General features: G+C 40.0%; 1 protein-coding gene and 1 long non-coding RNA gene across 2 annotated transcripts in view; one reads left to right on the top strand and one right to left on the bottom strand.

Moving 5' to 3' along the window:
* The first annotated feature begins 2,931 nt into the window (after window positions 1–2,931).
* LOC123976489 (collagen alpha-3(IX) chain-like) overlaps window positions 2,932–23,105 on the top strand; it is a 28,544-nt gene continuing 8,370 nt past the window's right edge. Inside the window, exons 1-28 of the mRNA XM_046058715.1 lie at window positions 2,932–2,995; window positions 4,319–4,390; window positions 6,245–6,374; window positions 8,867–9,263; window positions 9,631–9,711; window positions 11,862–11,879; window positions 13,390–13,479; window positions 13,615–13,650; window positions 14,808–14,879; window positions 14,969–15,013; window positions 15,113–15,148; window positions 15,248–15,271; window positions 15,391–15,444; window positions 16,000–16,071; window positions 16,847–16,885; window positions 17,074–17,130; window positions 18,059–18,112; window positions 18,365–18,418; window positions 18,528–18,581; window positions 18,729–18,782; window positions 18,909–18,962; window positions 19,047–19,100; window positions 19,188–19,241; window positions 20,043–20,096; window positions 22,430–22,474; window positions 22,628–22,681; window positions 22,789–22,842; window positions 23,009–23,062. Coding sequence (XP_045914671.1) covers window positions 2,932–2,995; window positions 4,319–4,390; window positions 6,245–6,374; window positions 8,867–9,263; window positions 9,631–9,711; window positions 11,862–11,879; window positions 13,390–13,479; window positions 13,615–13,650; window positions 14,808–14,879; window positions 14,969–15,013; window positions 15,113–15,148; window positions 15,248–15,271; window positions 15,391–15,444; window positions 16,000–16,071; window positions 16,847–16,885; window positions 17,074–17,130; window positions 18,059–18,112; window positions 18,365–18,418; window positions 18,528–18,581; window positions 18,729–18,782; window positions 18,909–18,962; window positions 19,047–19,100; window positions 19,188–19,241; window positions 20,043–20,096; window positions 22,430–22,474; window positions 22,628–22,681; window positions 22,789–22,842; window positions 23,009–23,062 — 1,926 coding nt within the window. The remainder of the gene's footprint in view (window positions 2,996–4,318; window positions 4,391–6,244; window positions 6,375–8,866; window positions 9,264–9,630; window positions 9,712–11,861; window positions 11,880–13,389; window positions 13,480–13,614; window positions 13,651–14,807; window positions 14,880–14,968; window positions 15,014–15,112; window positions 15,149–15,247; window positions 15,272–15,390; window positions 15,445–15,999; window positions 16,072–16,846; window positions 16,886–17,073; window positions 17,131–18,058; window positions 18,113–18,364; window positions 18,419–18,527; window positions 18,582–18,728; window positions 18,783–18,908; window positions 18,963–19,046; window positions 19,101–19,187; window positions 19,242–20,042; window positions 20,097–22,429; window positions 22,475–22,627; window positions 22,682–22,788; window positions 22,843–23,008; window positions 23,063–23,105) is intronic.
* LOC123976491 lies at window positions 9,483–10,417 on the bottom strand. The gene is made up of 2 exons (XR_006826366.1): window positions 10,306–10,417; window positions 9,483–9,791 (listed from the first exon to the last, which is right to left on the bottom strand). It is a non-coding gene; the product is annotated as an uncharacterized LOC123976491 (long non-coding RNA).

Consider the following 23,105-nt stretch of genomic DNA (forward strand, 5'->3'; position numbering starts at 1 on the left):
CTTCTTCAGATGGCTTTCATGTCATCACTTAGAGGGAAAACTTCCCCAGAAGATTTTTTTGCCTGCTGCACAAAAAAAAATGTCACTGTAGACAGATGAGAAGAACTACACTATATTTGGACTTCATCTTTGTCTTTCTACCCTTTTTCTTTTGAACTGATATACACAGTGCTACAAGTGCAACTAAATATTGTGAGAAGCTTATTGTAAAATTATATGAGGAGATCCTTTAAGGAAGGTGTCATTTGTTGCTACTGGTCGGCAGGCGTCAGTGATTATCACTATGTTTAGAGTTAGTTCTGGCTGTAGGGTGGCTAACTATTATGGCTTGAAACAAGTCTGTATTGTTGTGGAACTGCCTAACTTGCATTAGACTCATTTAAGAGGAAAAAACTGCAGACAGGTTGCTTAATCCGTACGAAAAGGCAAGTCATAAACAAATTGTGGCTTCACAGATTTTTACTTCTGCTATCCATGCTAGCCATCTTCTGGCTGTAGCTTAATATTTAATGGACAAATATGAGAGTGGTAGGGAAGATATAGATAGGATAGATAAGTCCCTGCTTTGAATCATATTGAGTGATTTACAGTTAAATATAATTTAGAATAAAAGACGAAGTCAACCACTCACTTCCAGTCCCACACACAGTATGTTTCAATCATCCGACAGCGACTGCTTATTGTTAAACTTGACTTGCTTCTATAATGAAAAACTTTGACATGGCAGACTCCAGGATGTGTTAAAACTACTAACTAATCTGTCACATGCTGATCATAACAATGACACAAGAAACCGTAAACACAACTTGTCATTCAAAAAAATAAACGCTTGAGTGAATATATTTTCCGTGAGTGACAACTTCGATATGACAGAGAAAGTATAACGTACCCACCCAATTTTCCACGGTTCTGGTAAGTATTGCGTGCTGTATGTGCTGACATAGTTTGGCATTATCAGAAAATTTCTGTGTTACTTTTGTCACATGTTTCATTCACTCAGGCTTTCCCCTATACATCATCTCATCTTACTCTCTGCTAGGAAGCCAATAAGCATATTTCCCAAAATGTCAAACTAAGTTGGAAGGGTTCAATACCTAAAGCTTCCCTCTTGTCACATTTCATCAGTGTCGTTGCACTGGTCTACACTGTAGATGGATCGGCGTGGAAGGCAGACAGCCAAACCCACTGAGGCTCTGAAGATGCTCCTTTAATGTGAAGGGCATAATGTTAGAGCCCAGCACCTGCCCTGAAGAGACCTTGCCTACTTGCCATTAGTCATTTCTCTGACAGTGCACTCACACACACGTGCACATACTCCTCAAGCAAACACACACATTTGCAACACCTCCCCTACCTCATTCATTTATCAGAGTGGCGAGTAATGTTGATGATGGATTTGGGACACACATAAAAGACGCTAAAAAATGGGATTGGACTAATGCTAATGAAAGTGAGGACAAAATGTACCACTGCGTAGACACTTGTTCTGCTGTGTAAGATCGCCTTGGAAAAGCAGCATGGCTATTGCTGTCATTTATTATTTACTGTACCTTCATCTGATATTTAAAATACAAGAGGTCAAGATGACATGACCTCAAACCAGTTACTACTTAAGTAAATAAGTTACTAGGGCTACGCCTGCTTATCTTTAAGTATAATGAAGACTGTAGCGAAAAATGAAAAATATAGTTCATCGATTTTAGGACTTTTTGAAAAATCAATCCCAACTCAAAGTTGATTTATACGATTTTCACAGGGCTCCGCTGCTGAGTAAATGTATGGTTGAAATACAGTTTCAGACTTGCATCAACTATTAGCAGAGGTGCAGCAGAAACCAATTATAAACACATCTTTGACATATTCTCATCATATTTTGATATGGTGAATGTTAACAAACATCTGCTTATTTACACGCTATATCCAGTAGCTACAGAGCAACGTTAGCATTCACTTTGAATTTTTGTTGGGGTCCTCTTGATCAATGCAAGTCCATTTTTTTAACTTTTATGTATATCTTTTCCTTTTAGCTCTGTTTTGGTCTCCACCAACTTCTCAGAGAAGCACCTTACTCTTTAGCAGCTAAATACTCCACTACGACCAGCTGACTGTGGCCAGTTGCTGTGCAGTGCTGAGCAGGTTCTGCACTGTGGTTTATTACATTACATTACATTACATTTATTCATTTAGCTGACGCTTTTATCCAAAGCGAATTACAATTGCTTTATACTGTATGTCAGAGGTCGCATGCCTCAGCACCATCACCACGTCTTTCTAGCGTTTTGTTGTTAGTGCTTTCTTGCTGAATACGGGTGCCTGGAGGTTGATGAGAGTGAACCAAAACAGTGAAAGCCAAAACAATGACCTAAAATACTCCAACAGAGATTAACGTAAAACCAGTTTATGCTGACTGCATCTGCGTCTGCGTCTGTGTATGCGTGGCGTAAATTTCATCATCTGTCAATTCATCAAGTCCATTCCTCCAAAATGAATTAGAGTTTAACTTATATGAAGCTGATACATGATCATGTGTGATTTGAAGTGCTTCAGATACATGATGGAAATAGTTGAGTGTTCTTGTCTTATAAACTTAATAATCTGAATTATTAATTCATAAAAATGTATTAGTCAAACAACTGTCATTTGTTGTCATGATTTTCTCACTTTGCATTTACTGTCATATCCCATTTACAGTAATCTTTTCTATCTTCACTGGAATGCAAAGCAAAAACAATTTGAAGGCACGGCGTAAACTTTTTCTTTCTATTTATTTGCTCAGGACGAGCACAGAGGACACCAGCAAAGAGCTTGACGTCGTCCCTGTGGTGTTTTATTGATTCAGACTCAAACAAACTGTCAAAGAGAATTAGATGCATGACTGAATACTGATTTTCTCCATCATTCCTGAACAGAAGGCAACCTTGGCATCTAACGATGTTGGCGTACTCCCCTGTCTGCATGGCTCTGCTGTCCCTCCTCCTTGCTCCAGCACTTGGACGTAAGTCACGTCACAGTGTGTATTGCACAATCATTGATACGTCACATAATCAGTGTACCGTAAATTGCATGAATGCCACCATCACAGTGAAACTGTTTGTCTTGTAAACACAGACAAAGAGGATGTTAACGTCCGCATGTTGACTGTTGCTAGGTCATTCTCTTTATCAGAACTCACAAAGCAAAGGCCAGAAATAGCAGACACACTGCTGGTCTGTGTTGTAGGATTAAATCAGATTAAATGTCCCCTCTGATAATCACAACAAGCCCATTCTCTGCCGTTGTTTGGGGACACAATAATACTTACATAATAAAACAGTAGGTGTACTGGTTTGAGAAATTCACCTCATTGTCACAGCGCACACATGCAACTGCATGTGACATCTCAATTGTGGTTGATCTCCCGCTCATTGCACTAATGACTGGCTTTCTGAGCGTAATGCCGCGGCAGGCAGTAACTTTAACAACTGGAGGCCCACATGCACAGTCAGACAAGTGTTTAGTGGTAGTAAATATGGGATTATAAATACCGTCTCACCGCTTTATCTCATTTCTCAGCAGTTATGTGGGATCTGGGAACGGCTTCCAGATGTGTTGTGTTCACGCTGCTCACTGTAAATGAGCTGACTCAGGTTATTGACTAGGGAGGCCCTCTGGCTGTCACCATCCTCGTTTCATGGACTTTTTTGAGAGGCTTTTCCCCTGCCTAACAGCAGTAAAGCAACTCAGGGATAGCGCTCTCTTCTCATACTATATGAAATATCACAGTGATGGTGTATTCTTAGAAGTTTTTTAAAACATGTCTTGGGACCTGCAAAATGTGTACCAAGTGCTAAACAGCTATTGTACTGACACCGAATGGGTTTATTCTATCAAGTTTTATGCTTTTCTGCATTCACACAAAATTTATATTAACGTTATTTCCTTAATGGCAATGCAAAACTAGGCCTGTCTCTTAATTTGTAGATTTACAAAACAAAAACTCTGCCACCAAGTACAGCCGAGAAACAGTTATGACGGAAGCTGATCAAATCACAAGGGGTGTTCAAGCCGTCTGCAATATAATACTTGATTGTTGATTATTCTGTGTTCATACTTTGGAATGTGTGAAAACACGAAATACTGTAAGAGAAACTCATATTAAAAATGCATCACAGTGCATTGTGATGTTCATCCACTCTGACATTAGGGACCTTGTTTTCCTCTTGTATCTGTCTCCTGGAATACCCCAACTGAATTCAACTCACTGGTAATATATTGCATCTGTCAAATTCAGAAAAGGCATGCGTAACAAGATTGTTGCTTCTTTTTTTTGTTCTATCAGAACTAGACCTCAACCGACTGGATGGTGACACCGTCTGCCCACCAATAAGAAGCGGACAAGATGACCTTCCAGGTAAATGACCTACTGTCTGGTTGTGTTCAAACAAAAGTAAGAGCAGCAGTTGAAGCGGTTGTAAAACCACAAGCCTAAGCCTCAAAAATCCCTACAGGAGAAAATAGACCATCCAAAGAAAGGTTAATTAGGTTGGGCCACCCCATGCCTCAAAACACCTTTAGATTTCAAATGAGGCAAATAAAATGTTCCACTTGAGCTTTACAGAATTTTAGTTGGAACAATTCGAACTCAGCAAGATTGTAATTGCTCACCACCGCCCTGTTTCAATCAGTTCACTCCTCCAAAACATCTGCGCACATTCTGCTCTGTGGCTGCATTGTTGAATGGAAAAGTTTATTTCACATGGGATTCATTATCATTTTTTATTTTGTTTCCTCATTTTGCCATCTCATCACACAATCATACATTTTTTGTAACTGCTTAATGATTATACCATTATCATGAAAAAATGCTAGATGTTTTGAAGAAACAATGTACAGACGGTGCCTAGGGGATGAATCCTAACAGCTTTAGTAATCCACTGACTTTTCTTCAAGCCTCACTATTGTGTCAAAATTCCTATTTCAGTACTTGGATTTATCACCAAAAGTGATGCATTCCCACAAGCTTCATCTGTACTTTCTGTTTCTTGCTATTTCTCAAATGTTCACATGCTAAGATGCACAACTAAGATATGAGTGCGCATAAACATACCTTCTAAACATCAGCAAGTTAGCATTGTCCTTGTGAGCATATGTTAGCATGCTTAGGTTACTACTTAACACACAGTCTCACAGTGCTGTTGGCGCGAGTCACAAGAACATTATATTGACTGCCTTGTTGAGACACAATCATCTGTTTTATCAAGATTATGTGTCTTTATTATCTCAATAAATACACGCTCCTTACTGTATGCTGTGATCACAAAGTAAAGCTATCATGATAACCAGAAAGTAACATATTAAAACATCATCTTCCATCACATGGAAAGGAATTATTCATAAAGATAAAAACATTAACCTCCTGAATTTGAGTCCAGCTGTCACCTAAGACAGTGGTTCCCTACCAGGGGTAGCAGAACTTCAGCAGATACCAGGGGTTACATGGAAAAATTATAAGTTCGGGCTGGCAGTCCATGTACAGAGTGACCTGGTCGTATAAGTTCAGATAATTTGATAGAAATTTTGATTTGATATATATGCACATTTTTGTGTTTAGGAGAAAAATCAACACACAAGTAAGTTTACAAATGTGTGTGATGCTGATCTCCATATCAAAGGGTTATGATGGAACCACCGATCTAAATCATTAAAGGATCATTGCTACATAGTAATTCTAGCAATAACACTTAAATGATACACACACACGACACATCAGCCTCTCCAACTATGCCACTATCATCAGTACTTCTACTTTAAATCATAATTATATACATGTAGTAGAATTGTGTTATTGTATTGTAGCACTAATTATCAATACTGCTACACAGTATACAGTAGATAATACTGATCCTTATTACTAGGGCTGAAACTAACGATTATCCTGATGATTATTTTCTCCATTAATCAATTAGTTGTTTGGTCTATAAAATGTCAGAAAATGGTAAAAAAAAAAATAAAAAAAATAAAAAAAGTCAAATAGTGTTTACCAAAGCCCAAGATGATGTCATCAAATGTCTTGTTTTGTCCAGAACCAAAATAAATTCAGTTTAAGAGGAGTAGAAAAGCCAGATAATATTCAAATTAAAAAAATTATTTAAACTGATTATTATTTGTTTTAAATAGTTGCCGATAACTTTCATAGCCGAAAACTAATTGATTAATTGTTGCAGCTCTTATTATTCACCTAACTGTTATCACCTATACTTTGTAGGTTTTGATCTGATCACCCAGTTCCAGCTGGATGTGATCACTGTGAAAGGTGTGAGAAAGGTGGACGGCTCCACTCCACTCCAGGTGGCCTACCGCCTCGACAGGGAGGCCAACTTCCAAATTCCAACCATGTAAGTACAATAAAGAGGATTTTAAAGAAAACAAGTAAAACACACACAAATGTTGAGAGGCGGCAGTGGTCTGCCGATACAGGTGTTGCATTATTACAGGTCCGACACAGATGTTACTGCATGGCGAACAGCATATAATTGGTAAAGAAAAACATGTCTGAACCTATTTGGCATCTCTCAGACACAAAGGCAGAATAGAAGCATTTTGGAGTATGTGCGTGAGTGTGGGATTGGAAAAGCACCCTTTGAACCCTACTTTGTATCTACAGGACATGTACGGTAAAGAGACATCTTTCACTATGTCTTTTTGGTAGTGATTCATCTTTCGTCATTCAAAGTTTGTAATTAAAGGTTAGTTGTAGCAATATGGCTGGATTATCCTGCTTGGGTACCCTAGGGCAAAAATAAGTCGTGGGCCCCTATTGAGATGTCATACAAGAAAGAAAAAGGTTTGTTATTTTACAGTTGTGGAATCATTTTTCGACATATTAAAGATTAATCATTGAATTTTAAGCAAATTAAGCAACAGCTTGGATGTTGCAACCCAATTATCTAAAAATAGATTTTGGCCTAAGCTATTTTGTGTTGCACCTCCATAAAGTTGGCAGCTTGTGTAGTGTCCAATATATGTGCATTTGACGCATAACAGTTTAAAATAGCACTGTAGCAGCAGGGCAGAGGGTCAGTGACCTCCTAAGGGGAGAGTTGTTGAGTGGTGGTTATGTAGGGACTGAACCCTTCTATAGAATTTGACCTCTGACCCCTTGTTTTGTTACCTCAGAATAGCACTGTACCCTTCTATGGGTTGGAGCTTTATTTTGCAGACTCAAACCCTTCTATGGTACCTAACAGATACCTAAATATATCCTATATAAGCTATGTTTGATGTACAGAGAGACAGAGTGGCCATCGGGCTGGGTCACTCTCCAAGCTGCTACAGAGCTTGTAATTGATGCTGAACTCCTTGATTTAATAAACTTTTATGATCAAGAACAGTGTCAAGCGGGTTTCTCCTCAACACATCATCGCAGCATTATTGTTGGGACACCACACTTGCAAAAAACATTTTACTAGAGAATGGACAAATCTGAAGCAGCAAAGGCCAAGATATTTAAAATTTTAGTATGAGTCAAGCTCTTAAAATGTCCCATAATGCATATCAATAGCATGTTTCATTAGACCCTTAGTGACTGGTAAGAGCCCATGTCCTCAGATTTCCACAAACCCCCCAAGTTTGTCAGTGATGACACCATCTGGGTTATTTTAATAACACCCCCCCATGACACATAGTAAACCTGGGGGTTTCGGGGCCCTTTGAGGCAGCTTCACACTTTGTCCAGTCCATCATGCAGCCCTCCTTAGCAGCTGCAGTGTCAAAAGAGTCATTTTTATTTTAGCATTTAGCAGTTTATTTAACACAAGTGAAAGGCCCGCTTTTCAAGACATTATTTCACAAAAGTGGTTCCAGTACAGAGTGTGCAGGTTAATAGCTTTACCACTTTACATAACCAAAGAAGTCCCCTGGTGTTTCCCAGTGTGCCTGCTCCAGTCTGTTTTGGCTAATCTGTTCCTGCAGGCCAGCTTTCCTTAGAGGCTGTTATGTAACTCGCTGGCAGCCTGCTTCTACGCCACTCGGGCCTGTCACACTGAATGTAAATACATGTTTATTTCCCCCACACGTCCAGTGGCACAGACTGTGCATCCGTCCCTGCCAGCAAGCTTTGCTGCGCTCCCTCTCTTTTTTTCTGCAGGACAAAAGCAGCACATACTTTAGACTTTCTCACCTCAGGCAAAGCTAGAGCGTGGTCTTTTGGTCATTTGTTTTACTGGCTTACAGGAAACTCTTTTTTATTGCCTCACCTTGATCGTTTACAAGATGGTAAAAGTCCGGCTGCAGCGCCCATCTATGAAGGCACCACCTACTGAGAATCTGGCTTGTTAAAAACACAGACTGTGGATGCTAACTAGGACTGCATGTTGTAATTGAAGCAGTGATTTCTCCACTGAGGCAGCCTCTTTCACAGTATCTCATTTGTGATATAACATTGTGCCCTTTGTTTCTTATAGTTTTACCTTTTTTGCTTTTGACTCTCATAAACAGTGATAGCAGGGCTTTAAAGTATTTTTTATCCATGTCCTGCATTTGATCTGAGTGCTGTTTATTCAGTAATCCTGAATTAACTTTGACATAGAAAGTATTTTGAAAATTATAATCTATTGCTGCAGTGCTTAGAAGTACTGGGTGCTGGCCCTTGGCAGGCTTCTGGTAATTGGCCAATCACAAGAAAGTGCACTTTCAAGGAAAGGGGGTGTTAAAGAGACAGAAGCTGAAATAGCTTGTTTCAGACAGAGGTTGAACTGACTGGCTGCATGAAGGGCCAGTATTAGATAAAAAAGGATTTTTTTAAATCCATGAATCAAAGTACTTAATGAAGTACTAGGACAAAGAGCTTGAAATTAGCACAATATGACTTCTTTAATTTCCCCCTCAGGCTGAACTTTCCTCGTGGCTTCCCTGACGAGTACTCTTTCATGGTGACCTTCCGCATGATCAAGAACACGGTGAACAAGGTGTGGAATGTCTGGCAAATAGTGGACGAAGATGGCAACAAACAAGCCGGACTGAGGCTAAATGGCGACCAGCAGAGTCTAGAGTACTTCCTGATGGGCGCTGACGGCAACCTGCAGACTGTCACCTTTCCCGGCCTTTCTGTGCTCTTCAACACCAAGTGGCACAAGGTGATGATTGGAGTGGAGTACGACCAGGTCACTCTGTACGTGGACTGCCAGCCCGTGGATCAGAAACCCATCAAGGGCAAAGGCCCCATCACCACAGAGGGAGATACTCTTATTGGCAGACTGGATGCTGATCCCGACGCCTCCGTAGTGGTAAGCGAGGATGGAGAAATGCCTGTTACATTTAATCAGGCTCATTGACTCTCCTTACAAGCTTTTTCAGTGAGATGGTGCTCTCTGCATTCAAACATGTTCAGGTTTTTATGTGCGCTGAGCTCTGCTATAATTCTAAAGTGCTGCTGTCACAGCAAAGCTGCTCAGCTGGGTTCCAGTGGAAAAAAAAGTTAATCCCTGCAGAAAATAGCATTGGCGGAAGCTCAACAGCCCAGAGAGGGCATTTATTAAAACTACAAAGAAATAACTGTACCATGATGAAGCATTTCAAGAATCTTTGTTAATGTCACATCGTAAAATTAATACATAGTGTTGAATTTGCAGTAACATTAACATCTCTTTTCAGTTTGAACTCCAGTGGATGTTGATTCACTGTGACCCAAAGAGAGCCCAGAGAGAGAGTTGCAATGAGCTGCCTGCCACTGAGGTACAGTAACAAGTACTGGGATCTGCTCAGCATCTGTTGTGGTTTGTGGTTTTATTCAGGTTGATAGGGCTTCCAGTATGCTGAAAGAAAACAGGACAGACATGCTGAGATGGAGTTACACAACTGTAATAGATACTTGGCCAAGCAGTTTCCTTTAGTACACCCAGAGGCTGCAGTTCATTCAAAACAATTTGCAAGTTGGACAATTCATTTATTTATTTTTTTATTGTCAAACAGCAGGTTGGCGTTGTAGTACTGCAAACATTTCTTTGAGGCAGAGCTGCTAAGGACCAGGCAGACATGATTTCATTGGCGGTGTTAAACATCAGTGCATGATGCCAAAACACAAACACTAGGCTAACTGTCAGACTTTTATAATAAAGAGGAAGTTTTTTAAGTGTCAGAAACCCAACCTGCATTGTGAGCAGAGTGCCATATTTGTGTAGTTGCCATTTCATTTCATTTCAGCACAGAATGTGTTCCTTGTGTTAGCTGGCAGCTTCTGCAACATGAAAAGTAGCCTACCACACTCAGTCCACCAACAACAACATGGTTTTGCATGCTACATCTAAACTGAAAAATTATTGACTTTACCTGCACAATAATTGGTGTCTCAGTGATTCAACAGGTTATGTAGGCGACATTGCCCTGCTGAAATAATCTAATTGTTAGTATAGGCACACTACCCGCTGCTACTTGATTATCAGCTGGCAGTAATGCAATACACCTGCTGCCTGTTGTTCAAGACCATTAAAAGTGATTTTCTCCATCCTTGTTGCTGAAGAACATTGAGCCAGGTGGTACCACTAAACAGTGTAGGCCAGTGGTTCTCAAAGTTCTTCACATCAAGGACCCCTAAATTGACTCATATTAGACCACGGACCCCCATTTGACAAGATTTTGTCCCAGGGACCCTCATCTGATTTCATTTTTGCTTTTAGATGTTTTATTACAAAAGTAAACAAAACCTATGACCAAATTAGTCATACATTCTGTCTTTATGTTACTTATGGATGGAATAATAGTGAAAATCAACTATTCCCCTTTTTGCTGGGGACCCCATGAAACCCTCTCAGTGACCCCTAGGCTACTCTTGAAAAAGAAAATTCATTAATTTATCTCTCTTTTACTGTATTTGTTATGATGGAGGGTCAGCAGGCTAATTAGCAAAATAGTTTACCTTAGCATGGACTTTTTTGCTAGTTACATGAGCAATAGGCTTCATTTTTCACACGCTTTCTGTTGGCCAGGATAAAAACGTGGTTCTCTAGTTTGACGTTAGAGTTAAAAGTCAGAAAGTGAGGCAAATATTAGCCTTGCCTCGGTTTATGTAATCCAAACAGTCAATGCACAAATTGTATAGAAGCTAGGTGTAATCTGGCTAGAAATGGACGCAGTGACTGTGTGTTTGGGAGTCTCTGTGTGTGTGTTCAGCTCAGCTTCTGACTGAACTCAGAACTCACCAGGAACTTTCTATTATTTGCTATATTCCTAACGCACAGTATGTTTTACCCTCAGTTCTGCAATCATATAACCATCTTGTCCGTAGATGAACGCCCACAACTCATAAACATGGAAATCTTTTGGCATGAGGGTTGTTTGGGATCATTGAACAGTGTAAACTAAATGGAAATCAGTGAGAAAGTATTTGATAGTGGCAGGATTCATTTATATTCACTGTGTAAGGTTTATGGCATTTATGACTAAATATTATCTTTCATATCAGTGTAGCTTTAGCACAATTAATGAGATTTCTGCCTCAAAGAAGGAAGCCCATAATGAAAATGCCACTCTGCTATCTCACATCTTGTTCTTAATAAAGTCTGCAGCGCAATGATTTAGAATGAGCTAAAGTGTTTGTATTTAATCACTTGTATTAAGATGCAAATATTCCTACCCATTATAGTAAGAAATATTTCCTGGCCTGGGGCACTCTATTAGATTTCAGGCTAACATTCCTGCATCCAGCTGTGAGGTGGTTCTGTACATGGGGACTGTTGACACTGGCTGTATATTCAAATGACAGCATGATATACTCTACTACTACTACTATGATTGTGAACATGTACGCTTCTGCTGACACTTTTGGTGATGGTGGTGTGACTACTTTCACTAACTCTCCCTTTATCTGATTTCTCTTGCTTCTTCAGATGTATGCCAATGCTGAGGTATTTATTTATATACTCTACTTTCTCTTGTGATTTTAAGCCAGTAATCTACTTCAGTGCTTTGGTTGCCTAATTGCCTTATTGCTTTGTTCTAAATCTATTTTATGGTGGTGGTTTTGTTTGTATGCGGTTTTAGGGTTGTATAGGTAGACCATTCATACATTTCTGCAACAATTCACATGTGACCAGCAATAAAGTATAAGGACTGTAAATCAAGTTGGCACCAAGATATTTTGAATATTACCTGAAATGTCCAAAATTAGAAACATGCCTGCAGTCTGTAAAAGGATACATCCTAATTGAAAATAAATATATGTTGTTATTAAATAAATTAAATTAACATATGAATACCATTTAAATTAATTTGACATCTTTAGTCCAATTTTCCTTTTTATTAATTTAAAAGCATACTGAATAAATTATAAACGTAATGCTTTTGTTTTTGCCCCCAAATATCATGAGCTGAACTCAAAGATCTAAGACTTTATGTACACAAAAGTATTGTTCACAAATCTGTCAAAATCTGTGTTAGTGAGCACTTCTCCTTTACCGAGATAACCCATCCACCTCAGAGGTGTGGCATATCAAGATGTTGATCAGACAGCATGGGTATTGCACAGGTGTGCCTTAGGCTGGCCACAATAAAAGGCCACTCGAAAATCACTGTATTGGGGGGGGTCCGGAAACCAGTCAGTATCTGGTGTGACCACCATTTGCCTCAGGCAGTGCAACACATCTCCTTTGCATAGAGTTGATCAGGTTGTTGATTGTGGCCTGTGGAGTGCTGGTCCACTCCTCTTCAATGGCTGTGCAAAGTTGCAGTCAGGTCAAGACCCCGATGAGGACGACGAGCATGCGGATGAGCTTCCCTGAGACGGTTCCTGACAGTTTGTGCAGAAATTCTTTGGTTATGTAAACCGATTGTTGCAGCAGCTGTCCGGGTGGCTGGTCTCAGATGATCTTGGAGGTGAAATCAAAATTCAATTCATGGGCAACAGCTCTGGTGGACATTCCTGCAGTCAGCATGCCAATTGCACGCTCCCTCAAAACTTCTGTGGCATTGTGCTGTGTGATGGAACTGCACATTTTCAAGTGGCCTTTTATTGTGGCCAGCCTAAGCCACACCTGTGCAATACCCATGCTGTCTGATCAGCATCTTGATATGCCACACCTATGAGGTGGATGGATTATCTCTGCAAAGGAGAAGTGCTCACCAACACAGATTTTGACAGATTTGTGAACCATATTTGAGAGAAAACCCTTTTGTGTATATAGAGAAAGTCTTAGATCTTTGAGTTCAGCTCATGATGAATAGGGGCAAAAACAAAAGTGTTGCGTTTATAATTTTGTTCAGTGTATGTTAAAAAACATTTTGTATTGTGTAAAATATGTCGCCATTGTGGATAAATGACTGCAATCTTTGAAGGTATGAGTTTCATTAAAAACTGTCTTCATAGTTTTTATTTACTCATTTCACTGTCACTTGCTGACTGGTTATCTCTACTCTCAGCCTGATAAATCATTTCAAGGTCCCCCGGGAGCCCCTGGGCCAGAGGGCCCTCGAGGGCCCCCAGGAGAAAATGGCAGGGATGGAAGAGATGTGAGTATTTCTTCCTTGATAACCATTCTTTCTACAAATCACCAGAGTCCTTAATTGTCTGAATTAAAAGTATTCTTCTCTTTAGGTCTCTGTTGTCTTTAACTATTAACTAACTTGTTTCATTTGTCTCCCCAGGGTCTTCCAGGTTCTACTGGCAGTCCAGGCGTTCCTGTGAGTATGAAATACTAAAAGATGTACTGAAAGAATACTGTGCAGGCTGTTGATCCATGCTCTTTTTTGTACTTTTGTTTGTTTGCAATGTGATACCTCAGGGAAAAGAGGAGGAAGACAAAATTACATACTTTTTTTATTGTAGATATAGCACTTTTTGTAGGCCAACCCAGAAATGTTCACTAATTCCAACATGATTTTTTAGGAAACATTTTAAATTTGGTCACATTTGAATTTACACATTTTTAATCCACAGTAGAATTCTATAGGGGCCTGTAACCCAGGCGTGATCCTGCCCCATAAAAGTCATAATGGGATAGCAGGCAACACCGGACTGACCAGCAAGGAATTGACAGTTGAAAAGATTTAACTTTAGTCAAAGTAGCATGAAATTTGCCTGAAAGCTTCAGTAATTTGCCTAAAAACAGTGATGGTGTGATGGGCCACAACAGTTAGTCTTTACTTCCTGTGGAAACATGTCTATGGAAGAGAAGGTCACTGGAGTTTCTGGATATCTTCTTTTGTATATCCTTTTCTTCCATGTTTATAAAAACACTTGACCCAAAGTCACATAAATTCTCAGTGGAAGTCAAAGGCTGACAGTGTTTACTAATGAGCAAGCTACTCAAAACAGGAAAGCTACAGTACTTTCCAGCTGCGAGAAGTGGTGGTTTCAAGTGATTTGTTTGCTTCTAGTGGGCCTTCTCCTTTATCAAGGTAGCCCAGACGTTCCATCTATGCCCTGGGAAACCCCTGGACATTTCCCCTTGGGGAAAAAAGATATTCTGGTGAAGGAATCCAATTTTAGGTTAATTTTAGTTTTAGGACTACAGATCTACTGTGATCTGCTGAATTTTTCCATATTTCCACTGTTGTAGTTGCCACAAAATGTATTTGCACAAACACATAACATTTCTTAAACATATTAATTAATAATAATTAATTTAAGATTATTTTTACTCCTCCTGTCTAACTCATGTGTTATCTGCATAGCTTTACACAAGCTTGGGTTGTTGTTGATCTAAGAAACAACGAGTGCAGCCCACATTTCATTGATTTAATGTTGACTGTCACCGCCTCTGTGTATCCTAGCAACAGTGCAGAGAGATGCAGGAAGAAGATAAAGCTGTTTTATTCCTGTTGTGTTTGTTTCCTAGGGCAGCAAAGGGGAACAGGGGGAGATCGGCCTTCCTGGACAGAGAGGGCTGCCTGGCCTTCCAGGAGCTGCTGTAGGAAACATCACCTCATCCACTGACACTCACTCTTTATAACATCTGCCAGTACTGTCTGTGTGTGATTGTGTGTTTGTTGTCTGCAGGGTTCTTCTGGCCCAATGGGTCCCAGAGGGCCTGTAGGGGAGAGAGTGAGTAACCATTTAGGTCACTTGGAAATCATCCAGTTATAAGAATTATTATTTTTTTATTTACAAACATAGACTATTTTTATAACCTCCTGATTGCAGGGACTTCCTGGCTTTCCTGGACCTCCAGGTCCTCCTGTAAGTGGAAAAAGCTCTTATTAAAGCAACATGAATGGAAATTACATTGTAACTATGAAGAAACTACTTAATCATTATCTTCTGTCTCTTGTTTCACAGGGCCCAGCAAGTGAAGGACCTCCTGTACGTGTTTGCTACATCTTCAGTTTTATTCAGAAACATTGTTGAAAAGCTTACACATGGCTTACCATTGAATGTGCTGCTGTATTAACTGCTGAGTCTGCTGTGTCTGTGCATGACAGGGACCACCGGGGAAAGCAGGAATCCCAGGAGATGAAGGAAACATTGGGCCTGAGGTCAGACTTCAAATTAAGACAAGACAAGTGTGAGGGGACAAAGCAAACAAAAAGCCCTAAAAAAGCAATACAGATCTATGTTGCAGAACTTGTTTTTATGTTCTCTCTACTTCCATTAATTACCTCACAACCCTTTTCTGACCATTTGGCGGGGCCCGACCCCCTAGGCTGGGAACTGTGTATAAAGTAGTTGAAGCTAACTCCATCTTGGACAAAGGAGTAAAATGTTCCTTAGACATCTTTTCATAATAATACTGTATTGCTTACAGGGGATATTTTCTGAACCAGAACTTCTACTTGGATACTTGGAGACTGTATTTTTGTACTAGTGATACTGCTTACTTAATTGAGTATTTTACACAGCCGTATTGCTACTTCTTAACTTCACATCATCAACTTCGCATGCATCAACATTATTTGAACCATGTTTCCAACAGGCTCTGAATATGATTTCTTAGTTTGATATTGTGAGGATTTTGTACTTGGTCGTATATCAAATGCTTGCTTTTATGTGTTTGATATGAAAGGTTATGATGATATTTCCTGTACTTGCAGGGTCCACCTGGACCCAGAGGGAGTCCCGGCATCGCAGGGCCTGTTGGCCCTCCTGGTCCACCAGGGCCTGCGGTAAGAGCCAGATCTAACTACTGACCTACTATTTTTTTCATAAATTTCATGATTGATCTTATTTCTGATTGATTTGTTTTTATTTGGGCATTTTAAAGAGAGCTTATATGCAGATTCTGATATTTGGGATATTACCTGATATCATTGTGTTTGAATTACAAGGTAGAAATAAACTATATTCAATGGAGCAGTGCTGAGGATGAATTTAAAGTTGAGTTTAAAAGTCTGATAGCTTGGGGGGGAAATGCTGCTCTGCAGTCTGGTGGTGCGGCAACAGAATCTATATATATATATATATATATTAGACACTTTTCATGACAGAAATTACAAGTATACCATAACCAGACACTTATTATTTGGTAAATAAAAAGCCTTTGAAACAGGGTTTAGTTCTTGGGGTACTAAACTACTCAACGCCACAAGAGACATCCTCTTGTGGCATCAGAGGGTTCTCACAAAAATACTACACTCTACAGCAAATTGAATGATCAGTATCTGCATGCCTTTTAATTAAAGCTCAATATCAGCCCCACACTGGATATTAACCATCTGCTGAACAGGTGTAATCCCAGTAGCCCTCATACTAACTTGTCATCTGTACTTATACACTCATACCATACAGCTATATGCTTTCCATGTGAAATTATGAGTGTATGGAGATGTTGCACACTGTCTCTTTTCACATTACCTCTCTGGGAATTTCCACTGTGGTGGATTTATGTGGACATCTAAACACCTTCCGGCTTGATTTAGATGTCACTCTGCTGTGTTTTAGGGGCCGCCTGGTGCCAGCAATGAGGGAAGTGGGGAAGCTGTGAGTGTTTTACTGTCTTACACACTGCCAAATGTTTCCTGGATGCATGGCAATTGGATTGGTGACAGTGAATTTCTGATCAAATGGAATTGAAGTTTAGAGGCTCTGCAGCAGCCATGCTTGTTGAGTCTGTTTTGTCTGTCCACGTCTCGCATTTCAATCCCATCTGCCTCTGTGTGTGTTTGTAGTGTCCTGCTGCCTGTCCTGCTGGACCACAGGGAATGGCTGGGCTACCAGGGATGAAGGTGAGGAACATCAATGCCAATAATAATTTTTAAAAAAACAATCTTTTTTGGATTATATAATACTTTAGATTTAGTTTTAGTTAGTAGTTCTGAGTAAGTCAGTTTAGGTCTACTTGCGATTAAGGACATGTTGGTAATTGTTCTTCCTGTCGACTTCACAGGGCTTACCGCAATGAATTCTATACAAGCAGCAAATATACCTAAACAAAAAGAACCAAGAAACTTCAACATAAAAAGAGTATGTGAGAAGAAGCTTTAGAAGCTTCCTAAATGAAAATGGCTGCTGTTTATTATCTGACACAACTAAGTAATTTCTAGACAAGCCCTTGGCACTGTATTTTGCTGCATGATGCACACTTTAAAAACATATTTAAACAAAATTAAAAGTGATAACATTTTCACAGTTATTGTTATTGTATTCACGTGATGTTTAGCCACGCCAGGAATGCTAGGGAATGATGGTTGGTCAGTCCAACCTCAGCAACTGTTGGATGGATTGTCATGAAATCGTGCGCAGACATCGATGGTCCATACAGATTTAATTATATACATGTATATAATAACTCTGGTGAGTTTCATTAAGACGGTCAAAATCTCTGAGCACGTTAGCACGCTGACATTAGCATTTAGTTACAAAGTACATCCTCACAGAAGTGCCAGCGTGGCTGCATTAATCTAGTTATAGATTATGAGGAGAGTGGAAAACAGTAGCTGGAAGGCCAATAGTTGCTTTGGAAACAGTTTTTTTAATAATGTATACATCCACATGAGTAGGAGGGGAAAATCTGAGATACATTTCGATCTTTAAATTCATATATTTAGATTCATATACAGGAACCTTAAACTGTCACAGTAGAAAGACAGAAATCTGATACATTTGTTGATAAAGTAATACCAAATTGTTAATACAATTGATTGTTGCCTTCAGGGACACAAAGGTTTGCCTGGTGAGCCTGGAAAAGATGGAGAACCTGGGGCAAAGGTATGTGAGAGAGTGAAAACAGAAAAAACATCTTGTCAACAAATGAGGTTTCTTTTTAATATCACTCCCTCGCATTGACAAAAAAAGTTCCTCGGTACCAACTGTGTGAATTTCCTTTTCCATTAACAAGTATGCAAAGAGACTGATATGAACAACTTGCACATTAGTGATTTGATAGAAGCCTATAGACAGCTTAATATAATTATCTCTCTGTTCTCGCAATTTTTGTTCAGTTTTCTTTGTTTTCCACAGGGAGAAGATGGAGTGCCTGGTCCTCAGGGACCACCAGGTCGCATGGGAGATGATGTAAGGAAGCTTCTTCCTCAGTCAAAGCATGTTATTACACACCTGTATGTGTCTCTTTGAGGGGGAGTGATATATACATTTTTTGATTTGAGCTCTTCTGTCATTTTAGGGGCAAAGAGGGCCCATTGGATTCCCTGGAACCACTGGAGAAAAGGGAGACAGAGTCAGTTAAAGCAAAGATTTTTAGAAACTTATTGGTTTCATTCAGGGCTGCTAATAAAAAGAACAATTCAATTTCCTGGCATGTGATTATGCTATAAACCTTTGTAGCATTATATTTACAGATAAATCTGACTCATCTCGTTCGTAGGGTCCTCCTGGTTTTAATGGTATCCCAGGACCTACCGGCCCACCTGGAGCTCCTGTAAGCAGTATTAGTTTAATCAGTTCTATGTCCTCTGCTTTTTGGTGTGACTCTCAGAGCTATAGAGCCGGATCTCATTTAAAGCTAACTCTCCAGATGTGCCTCTGATTGAATCTCTTCTCTCAGGGTGTGGAGGGATTCCGTGGACGTCAGGGTTTTGAGGGGCCTAAGGGTGACGTTGTAAGTTCTACACTTCAACTTAGATTCTGGATTTTTTTGCTAAAGATTAAGTTGTTTAATTTTAAAAACTTTGATTTTGATTAGGGGCCTGTGGGACCTCAAGGAGAGCAGGGTCCTGCAGGGGAAAAAGGAGTCGCTGTAAGTACACTTTTGGGACTGAATGAACGTTTGTTCTTTAGCACAGCATTGTTTAGAGGGTTACAAGTGTGTGGTGTGACATTACAGGGAGATCCTGGTAAAGATGGCTTGGATGGACTTCCTGGAATTGATGGAGCTAAGGTATTCGAAATTTTTACTTATTTTGACCACAAATAACCTCATGTTTAGTTTCCCCTCAGTATTTTTCTTTCACTGTTTAAGGTGTCAAGCGTTTGACACAATGTTTGGACCATCACGGTACACTACAATGTACTTAATTGCAGCCTAATGTTCGAATGTCAGTTGCTCATTATGTTTTTTATTATCCACCATAAATTATTGGTCTTACCAGACCAAAAATATGTTGTATCAGCGCAATGTGTGTGCACTGAATTAAATTTAACTTTTTTTGTAAGAGATTTGTTTTTTCTTCTATCCAGAGTTACATAGTGTCAAATACAAAAATGATGAGGAACAGCATCCAAAGATCAAATCATGTTTCTTAGTTTTTCCTGTCAGGCGTGTACTGCATTATGTCAGCCATGGCCAACAAGACACACAGACAGACAGTATAATATACAGCATATATGGACCAATGTTGATCTAACTCTTCTATAGAGTTGATGTCACTTCCCCTTCCGGAACACGCTGGACTGAGTGGCAAAACATCTGTTACCATGGCTGCATTTAGCAAACCGGGAGTAAAACAAGTGATTATTTGCTCAAATTAAAGGCAGTCGGACTCGACAGTGATCCTTACTGCTTACCAAAGAACCAGCGGTCCAGCTCTTTCCCATTTTAGATGTGTTGTTTGTGTTTTAGCCGATTCAAGCAAACACTGCTGCTCGTCTTTCTGCCACTCAGTGGGTGTAACTGCGTTCTGTGACATCATGCGCATACCCTCTATAACGATACCAATGTGCATGAATGTCTACTCAACAGGGAGAACCTGGTACTCCTGGAGCTGTTGGTATCAGGGGGATTGTGGGTATTCCAGTAAGTTCAACTTCATTTTCTTTCATATCAAACCCAGTCTGCACTTATATTTGTTTGTTTCATTATTATTTCAAATTGGTTTTATTGAATTTTCAGTGACAGAAGCGACAAGGGGAGATTAACAGAAAATAACAAAGGGGTACAATTGCATAACAATACTATATGTGGATACAACTTCCTGCACACCTCACATACTGCATGTAGCTGACCTGCATTTATGGTGAAAACCAAATAATAAACAAAACATATGGAGGGAAAGTAGGTAATACAATTGACAAAAAAAAACAAAAAAGAAAAGGGAAGTGGGAAAAGATGGGGTAGAGACATGGGGGGCTGTTAATCCAAAGAGTTTGCGTCACATTTGTTCGCATTGTAGTCTAGGAAGGGATGCCATGTGTTTTGAAACTTTTTCGAGGAGCCCTTTTTCAAGTTTGACGGTTGACATAACCTCAATACCAACGCTTTCAGAAAAAGTGACAAAACGTAGCTATTTGACGCTAAAGGGACTATTAGACGTTTCCAAAAGCGTCTATATGAGACGCTCTGGGGCGTCCTCTACAGACCGGAAGTGCTAGCTAGCTACGTTTGTGTTAAAGGTGTTGACAGCCCCCCGAAGCCCCACCCTTACCACAACCATCAAAAATGTTGGTACCTAAACCTAAGTCACTGACCCTAACTAACCTTACAGCTGCACACATCGGCCGTGCTAGCAGGTAGGGTTAGCCTCCTTTGTGTTGCTGCAACGTAGCAAACGGGGGCGTTTCATACGGACGCTGAAGGGTAGCTTTAGTGTAAAATCCTTACGCTTTGTCATGCTGTCTGAAAGCAGTTATAACGCACTGAGATGAGAATGCGTTGGATGGAGGGGTGGGAGATTTCCAGCTAAGAAGAATAAGCATGTTGAGAATGTCATTAAATCTAATTGATGTCTGGATATCCCGCTGTTGTTAGGGACAACCCCAAAAGTTAATGATAACTGGGTCAGGGTCAACCTTTGTTCTACATATGTAGGAGAATGTGTTACAAATCTCCGACCTGAATGTGTCCAGTCTTGGGCATATCTAAAACATACTGTATGGCTGATTGTAGGGCTTGATGATATCAAATACAGTTTGAGTCTGACCCAGGAAATATCAGGGCCAGTTTGGCCTTACTGAAATGCAAACGGCTAAGTACTTTAAACTACAGCAATCCGTGTCTGATACAAATTGAAAATGTGTGTATTCTATTAATAGCTCTTTGCCAGGTTTCCTCCAAGAGTTCTGTGCCGAAGTCCCCCCCCCCCCAGAGAATAATGATCCATTTCCTGAATACTACAGCACAAGTGAGACCCATAGCCTAGCCATCGAATTGGCTGGTTGATGGGATGGATGGCAAATTTGGAAACTGTGTGCGAGTGAAATCATGGATCATAAAGAACCTGAAAAGTGGGAGTGCGGTTGTACTTTTCTACGCAATTGAGCCAAACTGCCCATCCATGAAGAAATCCCCCACACAGTGCATTCCCCTCCCAAATCAGATTTGGAAAGTTGCATCTATCAAAGAAGGTTTAAAAAAGGGGAGTTTGTAAGAGGCATGTACAGCAAGGCCTGTATGTGGCCAAAGTGTTTATGGAATTGAGTTCATATGCGTAGGGTGTATCTCACAATAGGGTTAGGTTGCCTGTATGGGCTGCCATCGGTAGAGGGGCACACATCTGAGAAACAGGTGATACTAGAGTGCACGCCTGCTGGTCCATAAGGGACAACTTGGGGCCCTTCCACCTTCACAAGGGTGTCTGCACTTACGGCTGTGATTTTTTATATTTTGATTGCAAAGTAAGTCAAAACAAACAAAAAGAATGGCGGACAAGCTCCTCTCTGAAGCCACAAAGCAGGTCAGATAAATAAAACATTAAAGCCAAACAAACAGCGGGGAGGGAAATATCATGCCAAGAGCAGGTCTATCTTGCCCTACCTAGAGGCTTAAATGCTCAAACTGACTCTACAAACAGCACAGTAGAAAAAGAACAGTATGCTTTTTTCCCATGGTTTTCTGAATGCTATGTGTATTTTACACCTGCTTAACGTTAGCATGTTAGCATTAGGCTCAAAGCATCACTGTGCCTAATGCTAATACTTTCATACTTTAAGATCGTTCTCATGACTGTTCAAGTCATCAAGACAGTTGTATAATTACCAAGTTGGCTGTGTGAAGACTAAAATAATGTGAATTTTTGCTAGCTCATAACTTCAGTATAAATTCTTACAACCCACATAAACAGGATTTGAGGGTGTAGCAGCAATAACACATTCATTTTCTGTTTCTTTTTTATGATGCACTGTTGCTCCTAGGGGCTGCCAGGGAAGCAGGGAGCAGTTGGACCCGCTGGTGCAAAGGTAATTGGAATCATCTCCTATTTAATGAGGCGTGTCCACACCAAAACTTTATTGTTGCACTATTAGACTTCATTGGAACTCACTCATCGCAAGCAATCTGAGCTGACCGAAACACAAACTTGAAGACTAACACAATTCCTGTGTTGGATTTAGGGTGATATTGGTGCTGAGGGATCCATCGGGCCAGTTGGACTTCCTGGAAAGACTGTGAGATTCCCCCCTCAAGCCACCAGATCACACTTTAATTATATTCATCAATTTAGTTGTTATTTCCAGTCATATAAACCCATCCATACTCATCTGTTTTCATGTAGGGTGAGCCAGGAAGAGATGGAGAAGATGGGAAACCAGGAGCTAAAGGCGCAACCGTGAGTTTGCATTTACTCTTCAATTGTTTGTCAGATAATTTTTAGGGTGTTAGTACCTGCTTTTGATTTTGAAGTGTAATGGATGTCAGTTGCACTTTTAATAGAGGTTTCAGGTAAATCAATATTATTAAATTGATTATAAACTGGATCTATAATCAATTTGCAGGGTGAAACAGGAAAACAAGGGCCAACGGGGCCTGCAGGTCCTCCAGGTATCCAGGTGAGACATTAATAATATGCATATATAAGGTTCTACATACCAG

The sequence above is a fragment of the Micropterus dolomieu genome, linkage group LG09 (genome assembly GCF_021292245.1).
Source record: "Micropterus dolomieu isolate WLL.071019.BEF.003 ecotype Adirondacks linkage group LG09, ASM2129224v1, whole genome shotgun sequence".
In the NCBI taxonomy this organism is placed as follows: Eukaryota; Metazoa; Chordata; class Actinopteri; order Centrarchiformes; family Centrarchidae; genus Micropterus; species Micropterus dolomieu.